General features: G+C 40.8%; 2 protein-coding genes across 4 annotated transcripts in view; both read left to right on the top strand.

Moving 5' to 3' along the window:
- The window catches only part of mcph1 (microcephalin 1), a 35356-nt gene extending 29592 nt beyond the window's left edge, over nt 1-5764 (top strand). For all 3 annotated transcript variants that reach the window (XM_062518883.1, XM_062518885.1, XM_062518884.1), the window contains exons 14-15: nt 4981-5218; nt 5549-5764. In XM_062518883.1, coding sequence (XP_062374867.1) covers nt 4981-5218; nt 5549-5613 — 303 coding nt within the window. In that variant the 3' untranslated portion in view covers nt 5614-5764. The remainder of the gene's footprint in view (nt 1-4980; nt 5219-5548) is intronic.
- Nucleotides 5765-7027: 1263 nt separating this feature from the next.
- Nucleotides 7028-18749, top strand: agpat5 (1-acylglycerol-3-phosphate O-acyltransferase 5 (lysophosphatidic acid acyltransferase, epsilon)). The gene is made up of 8 exons (XM_062518886.1): nt 7028-8214; nt 9802-9871; nt 10018-10133; nt 10239-10328; nt 10666-10756; nt 12750-12911; nt 17159-17282; nt 17665-18749. Exons 1-8 carry the CDS (start codon nt 7996-7998, stop codon nt 17888-17890), a joined length of 1098 nt encoding a protein of 365 aa, XP_062374870.1. The 5' UTR covers nt 7028-7995; the 3' UTR covers nt 17891-18749.
- The last annotated feature ends 153 nt before the right edge of the window (nt 18750-18902 follow it).

The raw sequence follows: 18902 nt of genomic DNA, 5'->3' as shown, positions 1-18902 counted from the left end.
TACAGAAGCGGACCAGTATCTTGGCATAGATGTTAAGAGTCATTTATAAGGCCTAGTCCTTGTCATCTTAATAGTATTTTAGGGCTGCATTAATACAAAGGCTTAAAATAGCCACATCTTGAGTTCACATAGTTGTCTGTCATCAGCTGTGCTTCTCTGCTTGCTTTTTCCTTTAGGGAAGGAGTTGTTGATTGTGTTTTGTAGTTGTTGATTGTTATGTCTTGAATCTCATGCATCCTGATGGTAATGCATACCCCTCGATTCTGGCTGCCATCTTGAGAGCCAGTCACTAACGCAGGGCAGTTGGGGTCAAGGAGGTCCTGACATAGGAATGAACTGGTGATGCTCGAAATGCCATCGCATTGCAGTTTGATGAGTTGCGGTAGATTTTCGTCAGCAGACTGCCCCGAACTGTCGCCAGACTAGGTTGTTTTCTCGTCTTTCCTACCTTTGATTTGAGAGGATGTGTCTCAGGTCAGGGTTGTGTTCCCTACATCCTGTCTCGCTGGCTGTCACACCGACTCAACACAGCAAAACAACAAAAAGAAAAAAGGAAAGGAAAAAAGAAGGGACAGAGCGAGAGAGAGAGAGAGAGAGAGTCTGTGACAACGAAAAAAATGCAATGGTGTGGACATGTTACTGTATATCACTGCGAACGCCATTGTTCCACCTGTATCTTCCTGTCATACACATTTTCTTCAGCAATGAAAAGATAATATAGATGAATACAGGTAGATAGGTGGGTGTTTTGGATACATTTTTGGTAAGTATTCATGCTTGAAGTAGATGACAAAACTAGATGACACCAAGTGACATTTTTAATTCATAGTTTTCCCCTTTAGGTATGGGATGCAGAAGCAGTAAATCTTCCCCCTATATTGAGCAGAACGCATCAGCACCTCATTTGTCTTCCAGATGTGGCCCTTTTATGTTGAGAGCATGGGAGAGAGTTGGTGCTTTGGCCTCGACAGCGTGGAGAAACAGCCATAAATGCTGCGAAGAGTATTCTAGGCAGACATGCTGTTCATTTCATGGCTAGATATCTTTTCCCTTGGCTCCTGTTCAGAGGTCCATTATGGGTCTAAGTTCCTAAACATTTGCGCTGAACTTAACCCTTGTGGCTGCCAACTGAAATCACTTTTAGATCATTTAGCTTCTGGTAAATCTCATCTCTGATACTGAGTAAAACCATGAAAATGTTTTAAACTTACTAGGGAAACTTAGCCATCTAACTTGCAACTAAGAGTGAGTGATTTACTTATTTCTGTGTAATTAAGTCATCTTTTTTTAATTGAAGTTGTCAAACACATTTGAAAACTAAAACATTTACTAGTGTTTTACCAGCAATATTTTTATTTAACGGGAAAATTTTGGTCATTCCGGACCGGATTGTCAACTTTGGTCATACCGGAATAGACGCAAGGGGCCATTGTAAAGTGCAGTCATATTTTTAAAAAATGACAGTATCTTAATTAAGATGACATCACTATCACAGAGGGGGGAAAATGCAGGTGCTCTGAGCAGGAAATCAATCCGTTAAGAGGATGTTTTGTCTCAGTCCCCTGAGATGTTTCTTTTGCTCTGCAGATTCGTCATTTCTGCGAGCACCTGAGCTCACATTTCAAAGTGTTGAGTGTCAAGGCCTTTTGTTTAATGTTTACAGGTACATACGCAGATCTTTTGGGTCTAGATTTGACGCCCTGTCCTATTGAAGACTTTGTTGTAAAGTGATGTGAGTGATCATTGAGGGTACATTCTTTACTCAAGGGCCTGTCACTGTTGCTCCCCCCAATAGTTCCCCCATTCTGCATCTTTTCCACCTCACCCTGCTCTACATAACGGAGTGAACTGAGGGGTCCTCCTGATTAACTGAGCACATCTGATTTAGTCATTCATGAGGAGCATTATAACACTTTAGTTCAGTAAGTTCAATTGCATTAGCCTGGAGCAAGGATGTGTGTGTGTGTGTGTGTGTGTGGGCGACACATGCTTGCGTACATGTGTACAGTACAAAGGAACGTGGAATATGAGGTGCAGCGATTCGGAAGTGGATTGATGTAACAATGCCGGAGGAAATACACTGTTAGAAACTCATGACCACAGAGGAAGGATAGTAATTTCAAAAGAGAAAACAAGCCCCGGACTCAGGTGTCTGGGCCTGAATCACGCGCTGTTTAGGATGCTTCGGAAGTGGTGTTTGTGCCGTGTGTTTCATGTCAAGGGGAAGTCACACCATGAGGAAGAAGGAAGTGACACCATGACCTATTTTTTGACTGAATTTACGTGCAAATTCCTTGTGCTTTTGATTCCCTGAGATGGATTGTCATCTATGTTTCCTCTGGCAGGTCAACCACATGCTTGATTGAATGAACATTAGAACATTTAACCTGCCTTTTTTATGTGCATTTGGACAGCCCTGGTATGGTGCGTTACTGTCCAGATATAGTTTCAGTTCATTAAGAAAGTATATTGGAACAGGGATTATTCACAGAAGGTATTTCATATCCCCCTGCATAAGCTATGTCAGTTATGACAAGCAGTAATAAACTAGTCTGTGTTATTACACTGTTACTGTGACCTCACAAATAATTGTTTGTTGGTTTGCGGAGAAACTGTGGTATTAGTGTTGTAAGCGCATCGCTATGCAGTCACGTTTAAGTAAGGCCACAGTCTCTCTGCTAAGAACTTTGGCACCTGGTGATGTCTGACCTTAATACTCATTAACACTGATTAAGCCTCAGTACAATTAAAACAACCTAGGGAGGTATGTTATTTTAAGAGAACTTTTATATATGTATTTTACTTTTATTTTAATATTCAAGAGCAGTTACTTAACCTTTGATGCATAACTCAGGGTGTTTTACATGCTTGTTGTATTAGTTGTAAAGCATTAACACATGAAAGCTCTTATTTTGTCAGAAAATCTGAATGAAGGTGTCCTTTCCCTGAAGTCTTGGCATTGACTGTTGTACATTTATTGTACTTAAAGGAATAGTTCGGTATTTTACACTTTAAGCCCATTTTCTGTATTGCCTATAGCATGAAAACGAGTGTTTGACACCGAAATCTCGACGATTGAGCCTGTTTGTAGAATTTGTCAGCTTTAGAATGGAGCTCTGTATGGCTTTAACATTGCTCGCTTTGTCCATGGACTATCTGTCCTTAAAACACCCCTAAACATTCGTTTTTAAAAATGTGCTGCTCACCGAGTGGTTACTGGTCTTCAACGATCAAGTTTAGCAGCGAAATACAGAATAGTCCATGCACAAAGCGAGCAATGTTAAAGCCATACAGAGCTCCATTCTAAAGCTGCCAAATTCCACAAACAGGCTCAATCGTCGAGATTTCTGTGTCAAACGCTCGTTTTCATGCTAGGCAATACAGAAAACGGGCTTAAAGTGTAAAACACCGAACTATTCCTTTAACATTCCACTTCATACATACTGAACTACCATAGTGTAATCCCTTCAACACCCTTAAAAAACCTGATTCCAAAACCAGATAGCATATCTCTCCACTATGGGTCCACCCTGCAAGCCTCTGTGCCTGGGCCCGGTTTTCAAAAAACTACAGATTGTCTTATTCAGCTCTGCCACTGACCCACAACAGGCAGAGAACCGCTTCCCCCTAAAAATCCCCCTGCAGCTCAGATCTCTACTCAACGGGCCCTATAATGAGTGTGCTGCAAGGCAGGCTGTTGGCATTAGCACTATTCAAAGCTTTCAGGCAAAGGGAATTGACAGGCCAGTTCAAGGAACTCCACCGAGGCACATACAATGCCTTTGTGTGTAACCTTTGATGTATCACTCTTAGCAACGTTAAAAACCATGTGCTTTGCAAGTCGTTGTTGGCAGGGGATATAGTCATGCCCAGGTTTCCAGCTCAGTTGAGCTCCCATCATTGAATGTCTATGAAAATAGTAGTATTGACATTTTTAATTAATTAACTCACTTTGATGTTTGATGATCGATTTTGTTTGACTACCTCAATGTTAGTGGATAAGAAGAGAAGTTGTTTGGTTCATTTAATTTCTTTGTGGTCAACTTATTTGAGCTTTCCTCCACTTCCACTACATTCTATAGGATCCCAGAACATGCTTTCATTATTCAACAAGAATTGCAATACACATGCAATATCATGGCTACTTATTTAAGCTCCCCTTATGCACGCTTTTGTATTGGCCAGAGTTATATGTTCAACATAATTTAATTTCTATCCTGTTGCATTTTTATAGAGGGGTTTCATTTACAAGCTCTTTTTTCAATAATGTATGTGGTTTCAATCAGTTGCATAATAATGCTAGACTACTGCAAACACCTACTTCTTAAAGTGATTTACAGTTTCATAAATGTAACCACTTCAAATTTAGTATATATCTCAATTTAACCTCATTAACCACATGGAATGAAGAAGTCTGAATGACTGAACACATTCAATTTAATGTGTTGATTTTTCACAATGTACATGTGACTGAATTACAGAGACTTTTCTGCCCTCTCCTTGCCAAATAAGATAACTACAGGGAATTATTTTATTAAAACTGGCTAAGAAATGTAATAAACAAAATGCAAATTAATTTTATCTGTTGTTCAAGTGTTGTCCAGAATTTAGTCATATGTTTACCTTCATCAAGTCACTTACATGTAGCCCAAAGTTAGGCCCCATCACTGCCCTTTTGGCTTTAACATGCTAATGATTTGCCACAAATTCCTGTCAGTTCTCTCTCAACAAGTGTCGTTTTTGACTGTGCACTAGACCAGGAAACCGTATAACTGTGCTACTAGACTGGAAAAGGTTTTGTTAGAAGAAAATTCTACAAACAGCCCGTTCACCTTAGTATTTTCTTTTTATTTTATCTCAAAAAGTGTTCACACTTGAGTGAAAAGAATGTTTTGTCATGTGTTTCCAGGGAGACTCTGCATTCTAGATGGCACCTTTCCTCATTAATGGAAGACTTTCCTGTTTCCCGTCTCTCCTCAGATCTGCCGCCTCCAGCAGCACCTCTCCGCTGGGGAGCACCAACAAGACCTGTTCCAGGGCCTTCCACTGATGTTTGTGTCCCCCCTGTCTCAGCCACCCACTCACAGTCTGGAGGAGCTCATAAGGCTCTGTGGAGGAGCTGTCTGCCGCACCGTCAGACAAGCCGGAATCTGTATAGGGGAATACAGGGGCAGGAAACCCGAGGGGACACGCTGTCTGTCGGAGCAGTGGATATTGGGTGAGTAATCATTCACGATCAGTATTATCGAACCGGCGTCATGTGGTCTTCCTCTTGTACTTTTCAGTTACTTTATGACCCCTCTTTTTGAAGTGTCATAATTTCAGGTCATTTATGAGGATAATATCGCATAATTTGTCTGACTTTTGTTGGACTGTTTATGGTTGGTAGGTTTGTAATGAAACGTTGACCTCTTTGATGGTCAGTCATATGAAAAATTATGACATTATGGTTTTCTGCCAGGTGAACAAAATGGTCTCAATGTGTAAGAGATGCAAAAAAGATTCTTGGTTGATAACATATGGTCCAATTTTCCATTTTTCCCCCCAGACTGTGTGACACATCTGAAACGATTTCCTTATGAAGATTATGACTTGGAGTACCAATACCCATGATCTTTGTGCCCTTTGAGAAAATATGTGGGGATATGTTTGAGAAATTCCATTGCAGTATTTCACATTTATGTTGTCTTGTGACACATTTTTACTTTAAGTGTTTTTTGTTTGTTTTAGTATTATTATTTAAAATAAACAAACTGTTATTTGATGACTGTGTTGTACAGGACTGAAGGCTATGGGATTATAATGGACTGAATGTTGACAGTTTTTTATTTTCCTTATCTAGTGATTTCACTTTCAAACAAAGAACATATTTGTTGATAACATTCAAAAATTCCTTCAAACATTCAATGAGTGCAAATGTTTAGTCCATAACTGTCTGATGAAATTAACGGAGCACATACCACCCTAACTATGAATGAACTTGTCTATGTTAAACTGTCTCTCTCACTTTATTGTCAAGTTTGTGTGCAAGGTCATCCACCGTAGGCAGTGGTTGCCCACAGAATTGTCTTAAGTCTAGTTGCCAAAGATTTGACATTATATCCAGGTCAACTAGGCTGGTTAAATTAGATTAGACAATATATCGGTTTGTTTCACTTAACACTAAGCAGCAGAAGGTCAATGCTGAAAGGATTTTGTTCAATGTTAGATTAGGAACAGCCTAGTTGGCAAGCTATTTAATGTTCTTTTGCTTTGCTTAACCAGATATGTTGCCAGAAGTAAAAGTTTAAAATACTGTCACAAATTCCTCTTCCTCTTTCAAAAAAGGCATGCAGTCGGCTGATGTACTTTCTAAATACTGGTGGTGATTTACTACTTGGTGTGACCATAGATAGACTGTAAAACATAGGGTCAGGTGTGACTTGACATGGGTCAGTCCAAGATCAAATATCTAGGTGTTCCATTTGAACGAGCATAGGAAATGTTTAATGTTCAGGACTGTTGTTTTTTTTGTAAGGAAAACGTTATGAACGGGCCTGTATTTTAGGAAATTGTTCACATCCAAATCAAACTGTTTTTGGAAATAGCCTTCCAGTCAGTGATTTTCTTTTTGCAGCTTACTTCATTACTTCAGCGACTTGGGGCAGTCTTCAATATGTTCAAGTTCAACCAAGTTGTCCTACACAACGATACAAAGGCTGAAATGCGTCTGGTCCTGGTCCCACCTGACGGCAAGAGCGTTGCAATCGGGCTGTCTGCCAAGCTGTTACATCGTATCCAGAGCCATAGTTTTATCTACCGCTCTGATCGTATCCAAAAAATCTCAGTTATCTCAATCAGTGAAAGCTAACTCACCTTGCTAGCTGTTAGCTAACTAGAGATGACCTTGTTCTGTGAACCGCACACATTCTACATTCTAGGTAACGTTAGCTGGCCTAGTCAGCAAATTATCACAGTAGTCGTAAGGTAACGTAAGAATTATTGTGCCTAGAAGATCATTCTAAATATCATGCCTTGGTCGCACCCTCCACATATCCGAGACACAGAATTTTATCTCGCTGTATTTTCAGCACTTCGCGTCTGGGACCTCTGTGGCGTGTTGCTAACCCTTAGCAACCATGAGAGGAACACATTTAACGGTATACACCAATCCGCTTCAGCGATGTTAGGACGTTGAAAACGTCAGTTTTGGTCCTCGGTCCTCATGAAGAGGTGTGTGACTTTGGCACAGCGCATATTGTGGAGCACTATGTAACTTGGCTGTTAGGTACATCATGGTACTGAAAAAGACTACGCGTGGTGTGGCCACATGATACGCTTTGAGAGCGTTTATTGACAACCGAAGATTTTGTGGGGACTGCTAGGACAGTTTTTAGTTGAACTTCCGTTTGATGCAAAGCTTGTCAACCACTGAACTGGCAACTTGGATAGCTAGCAAGCTATCGACAGCTAGCAACCTTTGCTAAGTTAGAAAGCTAAAATCTAAGCTAAGGTAACGTTAACTTGTTTGTATTCAGGAATATTGATCTAGAGACTTGTACTATGCATTCTTTAGTTTTAGTTGACGTCAACCCTCTTTTGAAATAACTTAACGTTAATTACGTTGACATGAATCCGTGACTGCGGTTAAGTAAGCCTGCATTCTGTAACGTTAACCTAGCAAGCGCATTTGTTGTGCAGGTTTTCCCTCATGTCGACGTGTCAGCTTAGTAGCTAACTAGATTGCACTGAGTTTATGCTGTAAATTATGTTAAAAGTATAAGGCTGATGATTCAGCGTTAGCAAGCGTGCTTCGTGGTGAAGTGTGTCCATCAATCGCGAGATTTGGGCGTAGCTAGTTGCAAGTTTGGAAGCCTGAGAGCTATCGAGTACTAACACCTCGTTGTGGGCCAGGTCGATGCTGGGAACAAACATACGGCAAGAGGCAGGGTCTGAAAGCTGAGATTTGCTGGTTGCCATTTGGGTTGTCGTAGAATTGCGATTGTGCCATAAATCATGCTGCTGTCTTTGGTTGTACACACGTACTCTTTGCGGTACTGGTTTCCAGCCGCGGTTATGCTGGGCACTGCCCCGGCATACTTGCTGTCATGGGGTGCTTGGCGTCTCTTATCCACCGTACTACCATCCAAAGTGTATCACACAATGGACGACCGCATATATTCGGTCTATCAGAGTATGGTCCTGTTCTTCTTCGAGAACTACACGGGGGTCGAGGTAAGTGTGTATGCTGAAATCTAATCATAATGGTAGAAATGGACATGTCTCCCCATTCAGTTGTATGAGATTGTGGATTGTGTTAGAACACAATTAAGTTCATTCAACACCAGTTCCTGTCTTTGCAAAGGGTGGTCATGGGTAGAAATGGGGCCCCAACATTTACTGTACAAAGGAAGTGTGGGCAGAGGAGAGCTGCCCTAACTTCATGCAGGCTGTTAAAAGCCTTCAGTGAAACCGGTTCTGTGGTTAGCAGTGTTTCATAAAGTCGAAGCATGGCCATTTCACCAGCTCATAAATTGCATTATTACTTTCAGTAATGGATTTGGTGCAGCACTTTGTGCACTTCCAGCAAGAAGTTGATGGTGGTTTCTCCCCCGCCTTTAAACACCACACTTTGCACTCTGAAACCTTTAACTCAGCTAATGTTTAAAGACACACAGTAGTCAACCATTCAAATCTGATTCACGTTTCAGACTCAAATCCCATGTATGCATCATGTAAAAAGTTCAATCTGTCAGCCTTTTGGAACAAGCGTGGCCTGGCTGTCACTTACACTCCTTGTGTCATGTTGTAATGTGTCAGAAATTCAAGCTTACTTGTAAAGCAAGTTTCATGTTTGAGAGACATTATTCTGCAAAGTTTACTTAGAAGTGCATGCACAACTATTTGGACAAACGGGTTTCCCGCTTTGGACAGAGCGGCGTTGTTTTGGGCCTAACCTATAATCTCAGTTCCTCAAATGGTGTTCACTACTAAAGGCTTTGCGAAACCAAAACCACTCTAAGCAAGGCCTTTAGTATCAAAACCATCACAGGAACTATGAAAGAAAATGGAGTATAGCTAACAAGTAATGCATGGCAGTTGATTTATCAGCGGGTGTGTGTCCTATTAGGCAATCATCTACCAGAGCTGTATTCATCATGTGTTGTAGGTTAACTCTGTGCTCCATTCCCTTTGTTACATGATACAGATCCTCTATGGGTGGGCCCATGTTTATGTGATGATGTCCCTCTGAAATTATGATTGTCAAAGGAACCAAATTATGGTTCTGGAATCTTTGATGCAGTTCATACACTAATAAACTAAACACATGGTACTTAAATAAATATGGGACATTTGGAAAAGGCTTGAGAAGTACTTTTCTTTCCTGTACCTTTTCATGTTTTATATGACCATCCATTGGCTATGCTTGTGTGTGGAAAAGATATTAGGCTTGTGGGTGCCTTGACAATACAATGCATGTAAAGAATAGTAAAATACGGTATGCATGAAATGGGGTTCATGGTAACCATGGTGTTGCCTAAATTCAGTCAGCAGCTGATATCATGGGTTCACCTGTTTTGATCCATGAAGGAACAGTCACTTACATGTGAATAGCACTATCTTTTGTGCAAAATGTGTTTTTGGCAAAACTACTTAAGGGATTTAGAACGGGCTCATGAAAATAAAGATAAATGCAAGGACACCCTGTTACCCTGTACTTTTGCATTCTTGTTGTTAGGATTTTGCCAGTAAAATACTGTAGTTGTAGGCCCACAGTTAATCTGCTGGAAAATAACATAATAATGTACATTTTTGTTTCAGATCATCATTTATGGAGACATACCAAAGAAAAAAGAGAATGTAGTCTACCTTTCCAATCACCAGACCACAGGTGTGTTGCACTTGGTGCCTTCTCTAATAATACTTGATTAGCTGTTAGCCCAGTACATATTTCATCATGCTTTTGCACCATATGTTTAATAAAAGACAGATTGTGTTTTTAGCTCAATAATAATTTTCCATCTCTTGTGTGTGCAGCGGATTGGATCATTGCTGATATGCTAGCTATCCGACAAAATGCAATTGGCCATGTAAGATACGTCTTAAAAGATGGTCTGAAGTGGCTGCCCTTGTACGGATGGTATTTTTCTCAGGTAACCCATCACGTGTACATTGTAGGCTAAATTAATTGTTACAGTTTGTCATAAGGTCTGTGATGCATTTCTCTGAATGGTCCTCTCCCTCATATTTCCCCAAAGCATGGAGGAGTGTATGTGAAGAGAAGTGCCAAGTTCGATGAAAAGGCCATGACAAGGAAGCTTTTATCTCAGACAAATTTGGGAACACCAGTAAGTTTATTGTTTTATATCTTTGACATATGACATTATGTAGAACTTTGCACTGGAACGTTTGTAGGACTGCAGACCAAAACACAAGTTACTCTCCTTTGTCAACCTTTTTGTTCATTGAGTCTTTTTTTTTGTGATGCAAAATCCTGTTTTTGATATGGAGCTATTACAGTGTTGTGCCCAAATGATACTACTGTTTGAGTTGAGTCACAGCATTTACATTTAGGGTGGCGCTCTACCAGGAAGTGGTTTCAACTGGCAAGGTTTCTGACTTGTGAAGTATGTAAAGGAAACCCTGATACTGACTATTGTTGAACTTGTTCTATGTGCTTTGCAGATGTACCTGGTTATCTTTCCTGAGGGAACCCGCTACAACCCTGAGAACAGAAAGGTGATCAGTGAGAGTCAGGCCTTCGCCACTAAAGAAGGTACTCATTATTAAAACCATGCCACACTTGTCACCCCAGTATAAGTGTCTTTTTGCTGTTTATATTATAGAAGCAGTCACTCTTAAAAGTATGAGTGGAATCCTGATGTTGTTTCCAACAGCAGAAAAAGGGAAACTTTCACAAAATAAATATTAGAAATACATTGACTAGACTTTATTCAACATACTGTTTATGATGTATATCTAAATATATTCCTAAAGAGGAAGGAATATACACTGGATACTAAGTACAGCTTCATAATACGCCTTGCACTAAAGCACACAGAGGCACGCTTTGCTCAGCTTCTATGTTCATAATCAAAGTACACACAAAACAGCGGCATGAACCAAATCACACAGTGCTTGTTGTCAATAGCCACAGTTATTATTATAGCAGCAGCAGTATTAGTACAAGTGGTATTTTAATATCATTGATTGTTATGTCCTGCAACTGTTAATTAACACATTTTAGAACTGTGTTCTGTGTTTAAAGCTACGCTAAAACAGGCCCATGTGTAATTCAAATCAGCAGCACCTTCGTGTGGCTTTTAGGTCTATGGTGTGGCTGCAGTACTTCCTGTAAGCCGGGGCTTTTAGCAGAGGAAGTGGGAAGGAGTGATGCATGATGCTCCACAGCTAGCCCTGACAAGTCAGTCAGTTAGTCCTTGGAACAGAACGCAGATCTGTTTCAATGAGCGTTTACATACTGTCTGAAACATTGACCCAATTGAGTTTGCATTGTCAAATATGGCAGATCTATAGTTACTGGAAGTCCTGCTCTGTTATAAAGAGGTCATCTTGGTTGTTGGAAAAGCCATAAAGTTAACTGATGTTTCACTTCTGATTCTGTTTTCTACCACTGTTGCTATGGCCACACAGTGAAATTTGGCACATGTGCAGTAAGCAGATGAACCCACAAAATAGTCTATGTTAGCCTTATTTTGGCAAATATTGAAACATCAGTTATGCTGTTATGTCGGGTTTAAGCAGTGTTTCCAACTATGCACATGACGTCTGTCTGACCACTGTTTGTGTAGTTATGAGTCTCGCCCCATTCATTTAGATAGGAGTCTGATCTTGTTTGCCTGAGATAGCAGCCTAGGGGCATTGCCAAGATGGCTGCAGAGTGGCGAGAGTTGCCAATAAGGACTTTGGTATAAGCTGCTTAGAGATGAAAATAATAACTGCCGCTCCAGGCATCTCTTTTGTGCCTGATGATCATGTGATGTTATTATTCTAAGATGTTCATTAAATGATCAACTCTGAGCTGGGTTTATGGTCATTATCATCAATCTGCAGTCTCACTTTACATGATGGGGGGGGGGGGGGCATGCATTGGAAAGGTGGCGACCTCATTACTGTATACGGGCTATGAGTATTAGGGCTTTCAAAACAGTTTGAAAACTGTCAGTGTCATTTCTACCTCACCTAACCCTCGTTCTTTTTTCGAAAAGCGGTCAGGCTGGACTGGCTGAACTGTTGTTCCCACTGACTGGGTTTAGTAATTTGTACCCGAGTAAATCAGTCTTGCTCCCTGGGGTATTGCATATGACAGATAGACTTGTCTGCTTTTAGTTAAGGCAGGGCATTTGACAGGCATCTGGAAATGCCCTGGCTCTCTTGACGTAAAAGCCCCTGGATGCTGGACTGATTTCAAGCAGAGATTAAATGAGGAGTTAATGCACTGTAAAACAGGCCATCAATTAATCACTCCTGTGTAATGTAGAATATTATGTTAGTGGTTGGTGCTGATTGTCATCAAAGATTAAGTAATTATTGAAGCCGGGGATGGCACACTGTATTTTACAAATGGTACTGGCTGCACTGAGACAGACCAAGGTAATTTTGAAATCAGACAACAAACAAATTATTTTAAAGACTACACAATATTTGTGTTTGAGTCACGTAGTCAGTATTCCCATGAATAGGTTACATGTTATATGGTAATGTATGACCTGCAGGAGTTAATTATGGTTTCTTTAACTTTAACACAGGATTGGCTGTATTGCAACACGTTTTGACACCTCGGATGAGAGCTTCGCACATTGCCATTGAGGCAATGAAAGATCACCTAGACGCTGTATATGATGTCACTGTAGCGTATGAAGGAACCACTGCACCAGGAGGGCCTAGGCAATCTGCCCCAACAATGCCAGGTAAACCTTCAACTTTTTATAATAGATGAAATATATGGTACATTTTATGAGCCTGGCCTAGACTCTGGTCGTAAGCATTGAATCAGCTTTGAATCACAAGCATTTATGTTTCCACATGACACCAGACTTAAACTCAAATGCTTGTGTTGAATCTAATAAAAGTCTTAAGCATTTAGACCAGCATTATTAGGCCATAGATTGAGGGTGAACACATCTGGCAGAGACTGCTGTGCATGAAAGGCAAAAAAGGTATGTCTCACGGTGAAAGAATAAGGTGTGTGCACCAATTGACCAAGCCAAAGTTAATTAGTGGACGTTTTTCTAAACGTTCTATCATGAAATAGCCATTTAAACATTTTTGAAGAAGAGTGCCTTGGATTTCACTCTTTTCTACATTAATTTGAATTCCTGACCACAAAGAGCACCTTCAAATATCTAGCTGAACTTCCAAAGCACCTTGAACTTTTTTGTCTTTTAATTGCTCTGCTGAAAATAATGGGACATGTTTATGTCAACTTATTTGTGGACATCTGAATATCATGTCAATACAGTATGGTATGGTTCTGTGTGACCCATCTTGGCTCAACCAGTATCTAAGCAAACCCGTCCCAGTGAAGGCTGACCAACATGGTCTGATTGTGCGTACCCCGGGAGGATCAAGTGACGTGGTCGAAACCTCGGTTGGGACAAAGCCATTTCTCATGAGCCCTTTTGCAAGATTTGAACTATAGTGCTTCCTCTGTTGTTCACCACGGGGTTATCTGATTGTACAGGGTCAGTGAAAGTGAAATCAGCACTTTGCCAGCAAGCAGTACTTGGTGGGCAGTTGTAAGAAGTTTGCTAACATAACATAAACTGGTAGGCAGACACCTCGCAAATAACCTCAATCTTATTTTCTGGTTACAATAACTAGGTTTTGGGGAATTTAGTCTGTCTATTTCTCGATACTTGGCCAAGCAAATTACATTAATATTTCAACGCGGCAGTCTATGGAGTTTGCCATTCTGACTACCGTTTTGGTGGTGGTCTACACAGACACAGGAGACGCAGAACAGAACAGCATAGCCACTGTGCCATTCGAGTCACTACTGCTTGCTCACAAAGAGATGACTGGGTCTGCTCCCTCTTACTTGAATGCTCACATAAAGGCTTATGTTACGCCTCGGACGCTGCGCTCCTCCAAGAAATGTCGCCTGTCACTGCTGCCCAAACACGAATGACAATCTGGCCTATTTTCATTTCTATTCTGACAATGGGGGAACAACCTGCCAAGTGCCAGAATACATATGGTGTGATGATTGGAAAGAATGATATTAAGATTTTAGTGCCGCAGCACAGGTTTTTGCAAATAAAAAATAAATACTGCACAACTGTTTTTTTCTGGAGCTGTATGTTGAATTTGATGATATCCAAGATGGTCCATAATATGGCTTCGCACCAGCTTCCTTGCTATTACAGATATACTGTATATAGGCATGGTAGCTTGATGCTTTTAGCCTAATAGATAAATGAAAGATAAGAGCAGACCTGGGCTGTGATGGTTTATGATTGGTGCATGCAATTGTCCCCTGTCAGAGAAGAATGTTGCCGCACCTATAGCCAAAATCCACGCCTCGTTTGCCTTAATTTATCGCCGAGTTTAAAATGACCCACAAATGCAGCTGCAGAATAGGCTATGTTTGATGCCAAACTAGGCCCCATTGGCTAGGCCAATTGACTAATATGGAACTAACATATTGTATGCATTGTGATGCTTGACTGTTATTACCTTCCTGCGATATTACCTCTCTTTCTTTTAATTTATGCATGTTATCCCTTAGTAATTAGCCATCCAACATTAGTTTGGCAGGGATCATTGTGATAGTGGTTATTGCCCTTCAAAAAACTATTGCACCTAATCTTGTTGTTGTTATTGTTATTGTTGTTAATGATAATAATAATAATATCATCAGTGTTTGCGTTGGAGGTCATTGGTTCCTCCCTTTGTATGGAAATGTAGGGGCTCACTTGGCAGTCAAGCTCTAGTCTTGATAGATTTTGGGATGCAGCCAATCAGGATATTAAATCCTGTTGTGTTGCACAACAATTTGATTATAGCATAAACATCATGGCTGATGTGAGGGGTTGTGCTTACACTCTGAGGATATGGTGACTTGTAATATCTGGCTCTCTGACAAGGCATCAGACAATCTGACATGGCTATCTGATGACCAGCACTCAGATCTTATCACCTGTTAAGAGCAGTGTTTCCCCTCCCCCCTGACCGTCTCTGCTTGGTCTTTGCAGCTCTACCAATTGCAATATGCACGAAATAGAGCAGCAAGTAAATGTATATTGCATTTTTTTTATGAGCTCTTTGGTGGCTTACTCATTTCATTATAATGAAAATGAGTTTGTGTATGTATGAGAATTTCCTGTGCCTTCCTGTAAACAAGTTGTCCTGACGTGTTGGTATTCGAACGCCGTCATACTTCCAAAGGCAACTCCTGAAAATATTTACCCCTGACGGCTCGTGCAATGCAGCGCTGCAAAAAACATCCTGTTTTGGACAGGAATAAACACTAATGGTGAAACGGATGTGCACCGTGTGGCTTTCCAGTAATCTGTCTGCAGCTTCCTTTTATCCACATGCTCATGGCGTGACTGTCCTGACTCCCCAGACGGCAGTTTGTGGCTGGGCAGCTCAGGCCCGGATCAGGGCCAGGCCTGTGGTCCAGAGTCTGCTTCGTAGGCTTAGGCAGGCATTCTTAGTGTTCTATGTGTGATGCTGCCAGCTGTTAACGTAGGTTTTAATGTCCTACAGTTGTACAGTATCCTATCCCTGGCTGACCTCGGAAAGCGATTGTAGATAAAAAAAAATGTGTAGATAAAAATCGTTTTATTTTTGTAACGGCATGGCTGAAATTAATTGTGCATTCCTTGTGGTTCTCGGCTACACACCTACCCACAGAAATGTCCTGAGACCATGCAGATACATTAAGGTTATTGAAAGGCCACATCAGCCTGGAGACCCCCCGTGGAAGTGCATCATATTGATTATACCATTTATTTTACCTCAGGATTAGTCCATACAGTTTTTTTATGCAGTACTCCCTATTTTACTGTATGATCTCCAAGACTTGCACTGCACTGTAGAGGCTCTGCTCAAAATAATGGGACATGTCAACTTATTTGTGGACATCTGAATATCATGTCACTACAGTAAGGTATGGTTCTGTGACCCATCTTGGCTCAACCAGTATCTAAGCAAACCCGTCCCAGTGGAGGCTGACCAGCATGGTCTGATTGTGCGTACCCCGGGAGGATCAAGTGACGTGGTCGAAACCTCGGTTGGGACAAAGCCGTTTCTCATGAGGCCATTTTGATTAAGATCTTGTTGTTTCGACATGATAACACGCTACTAAACAAATGGCCTTGGTGCTGCAGCGAGCTCTAATGGGCTCCAATGATTACTTCCCTCTGGATTAGAGAGATAGTGCGGGGCTCCGATTCGACAAGTCTGATTTATCAAGGCTCTGTTTTATTAATTAGGGGTCCTTTTTACCCCTCAAGGCATTTATTATACTCCAGATGGAGATATTATTTGATCGTTGTTCACACAAGAGTATTTGTTTGTTGTATTTTTAGAATATACAGTATTGTCTTGTTTTCTCTAAATGTGGAATGGTATTGGCGGTAATGGCAACAATGTTTATTTTTTTTCCCTCATTGTATTGTATTACAATGTAATCTAAACAATTAGACGGGGATCACACTGACCAGCGGCAAGCAGCAGTCACAATGGTTAGACAGCGAACAGTTGGAGCAGCCGCATAACGCTAGCATTGAACAAGCTGAGTGTTGAACTTGATTCAACTTTCAAAGCGCAATGCAAGTGTTTGTGTAACTATAGGAACAAGATGGAATTTATTATGATCTGAGCATTGCGTTACGCTTTACCGCTGCTGTTTCATTATTTTCTCTGTGATGGCCACCTTAAAGATGGGTCAATGATGGTCAATTATCGGAAAAAACTGAAGTCAGAAATATGTTTATGTTTACAAAGAAACACTGTCTTCATTTTGAAACAGAATGGTAATGAACACATATTTATTTAAACAATCATCCTATGCCATTCATCTGATTGTTTACATGCATTTTACATGTACAGTATGCACATACAAATGGTTAATGAGAACAGGTGATGCCTGTGATCGTATTTCAGATGAAATGTTATCTTATTCGTGCTTGTCTTCTCCACATGTCAGAATTCCTCTGTAAGGAGTGCCCAAGGGTCCACATCTACTTTGACCGCGTGGACATAAAGGAGGTTCCTTCGGAGCCTATGTTTTTCCGCAGGTGGCTGCACGAGAGATTTGAACTCAAAGACAAGTAAGTAATTCCCCACGAGATTAAATATCCACGATGTGAAACAAATGTGCCCTTTTCTATGCTTCACTTTATGGCGCCTGTGTCACCGCCTCATGGTAGATCAGTTAAGATTTTTACGTTTCTTTTTTTTTTCCATCATTTTTTATTTTGGGTTATTTCCTTCTCTGTATGCTTCAGTGTCTTTGTGCTCTCCATGACTCTGTGCTATATTTCTTTCCTGATTGTGAATTATTATGTACAAACCTGTTAACTATGCCTACGTTCTCCCATGACACTTGCTCTTTGAAGGTAAATGGGGAGGGGGGATAGGGGAGAGCTACTGTCAGTGCAGCATCTTTTCTGCTTGAACTTGAACGTGACCCAGGTCTCTTTGTGTCTCTAGACTGCTGAGCACTTTCTATGAATCGGAGGAGCCTGCTGTGAGGTGTACGTTCCCTGGAGAGGCTCGGAGTTCGCCGCTAAGCCTCACAAAAACATTGCCCTCGCTGGTCATTCTCAGTGGCTTGACCTTGTCCATGCTTATGACCCCAACGGGCCGAAAGCTGTACTTCAAAACCTGGATCTACGGGACTCTCATAGGGTGGATATGGGTACACCTTAGGCCATGAGCGAAAGGAGTCGACTGCCATAACTCTTCTCTCATATCGGTATGGACAGGCCATGCTCTAGATTTCCCTCCTATGGTGTAGGGGTACAATTTTTTTCCAAAAAAAAAAAAAAAAAAAAGAACGGTTCAATTTTTTGGAGCTACAATCATCCTGTTCACAGAGATGTACCCCAAACCTCTTATTGTTTTTAGGAGAAAAGAAGGTACAGTGTTTTGTCCCTGGTGTTCTATTCCCATCTGCCATAGCCCTTCAGTCGTATCAATTCATCTCTTAGAAAAATATGTGTAGCGGCCATTCTCACTTCCACCCATTCATAGTTTAGATTGTATATAGGAGAAAAAAAGGAGGAGAATGCACTGAAGAAAAGAGACGGATCTTAGAATGTTCTTGTTTCTATGGATTTGATTTGGTCTTGCATTTATGCTGTCTTTGAATGTCAGAATCAGCTGTTTTGGATGGTGCGTGTGTGTGTGTGCATGTGTGTGCGTGTCTGTGTGTATGCGTGCGCTGCTTAAGCTTGGATGTGAGAATCATGGGTAGTCTGCATACTAGTTTCTCAATTGCAAAACTTTTAATACACATGCCCTCTACGCACAAATAAAATTGTATACTTATTTCTTACATAATAAATACTTTAACTTAGATGCCAAGGTTCATTAAATCTGTGCGCTTTAATGTTAAGCGAGAAATGATGTGGGCCATTTCACCATCAGTGTCAGTATATTTCAGAACAACTTGGCATGGCGAGGGAAATGGCTTTCTTTCTGGTTTCGAGTATTTGTACTGTTTTTGACTTCTTGCCAAATGTGGGGGAAAAGCAATACATCCACTTTAAAAAAAAAAAAAAAAGAAAAGAAAAGAGTGAAAAGGAAAAAAAGATGCTATATAGAGAATATGAATTAATTTAGTTCCTGTTGAGCTTTATGCGGTTTTGATGTGTGCTGCCTTTAGTATTCTATTTCATGCCACCAGTGAGGAAGGCCAAAGGGGATACCAGTTAAGTAGTCTCCGT

The sequence above is a fragment of the Sardina pilchardus genome, chromosome 18, assembly GCF_963854185.1.
Source record: "Sardina pilchardus chromosome 18, fSarPil1.1, whole genome shotgun sequence".
NCBI lineage: Eukaryota > Metazoa > Chordata > Actinopteri > Clupeiformes > Clupeidae > Sardina > Sardina pilchardus.
Note: the sequence above shows the minus strand (reverse complement) of the source record. Positions and strands in the feature narration are given on the sequence as shown.

What these genes read in the sequence shown, in the direction of transcription:
- agpat5 (XM_062518886.1), top strand. Translation starts at nt 7,996, where the DNA reads ATGCTGCTGTCTTTGGTTGTACACACGTACTCTTTGCGGTACTGGTTT. An exon ending in ACGGATGGTATTTTTCTCAG is followed by an intron (nt 10,134 to 10,238) that starts GTAACCCATCAC and finishes ATTTCCCCAAAG; the next exon opens with CATGGAGGAGTGTATGTGAA. An exon ending in AGATTTGAACTCAAAGACAA is followed by an intron (nt 17,283 to 17,664) that starts GTAAGTAATTCC and finishes TTGTGTCTCTAG; the next exon opens with ACTGCTGAGCACTTTCTATG.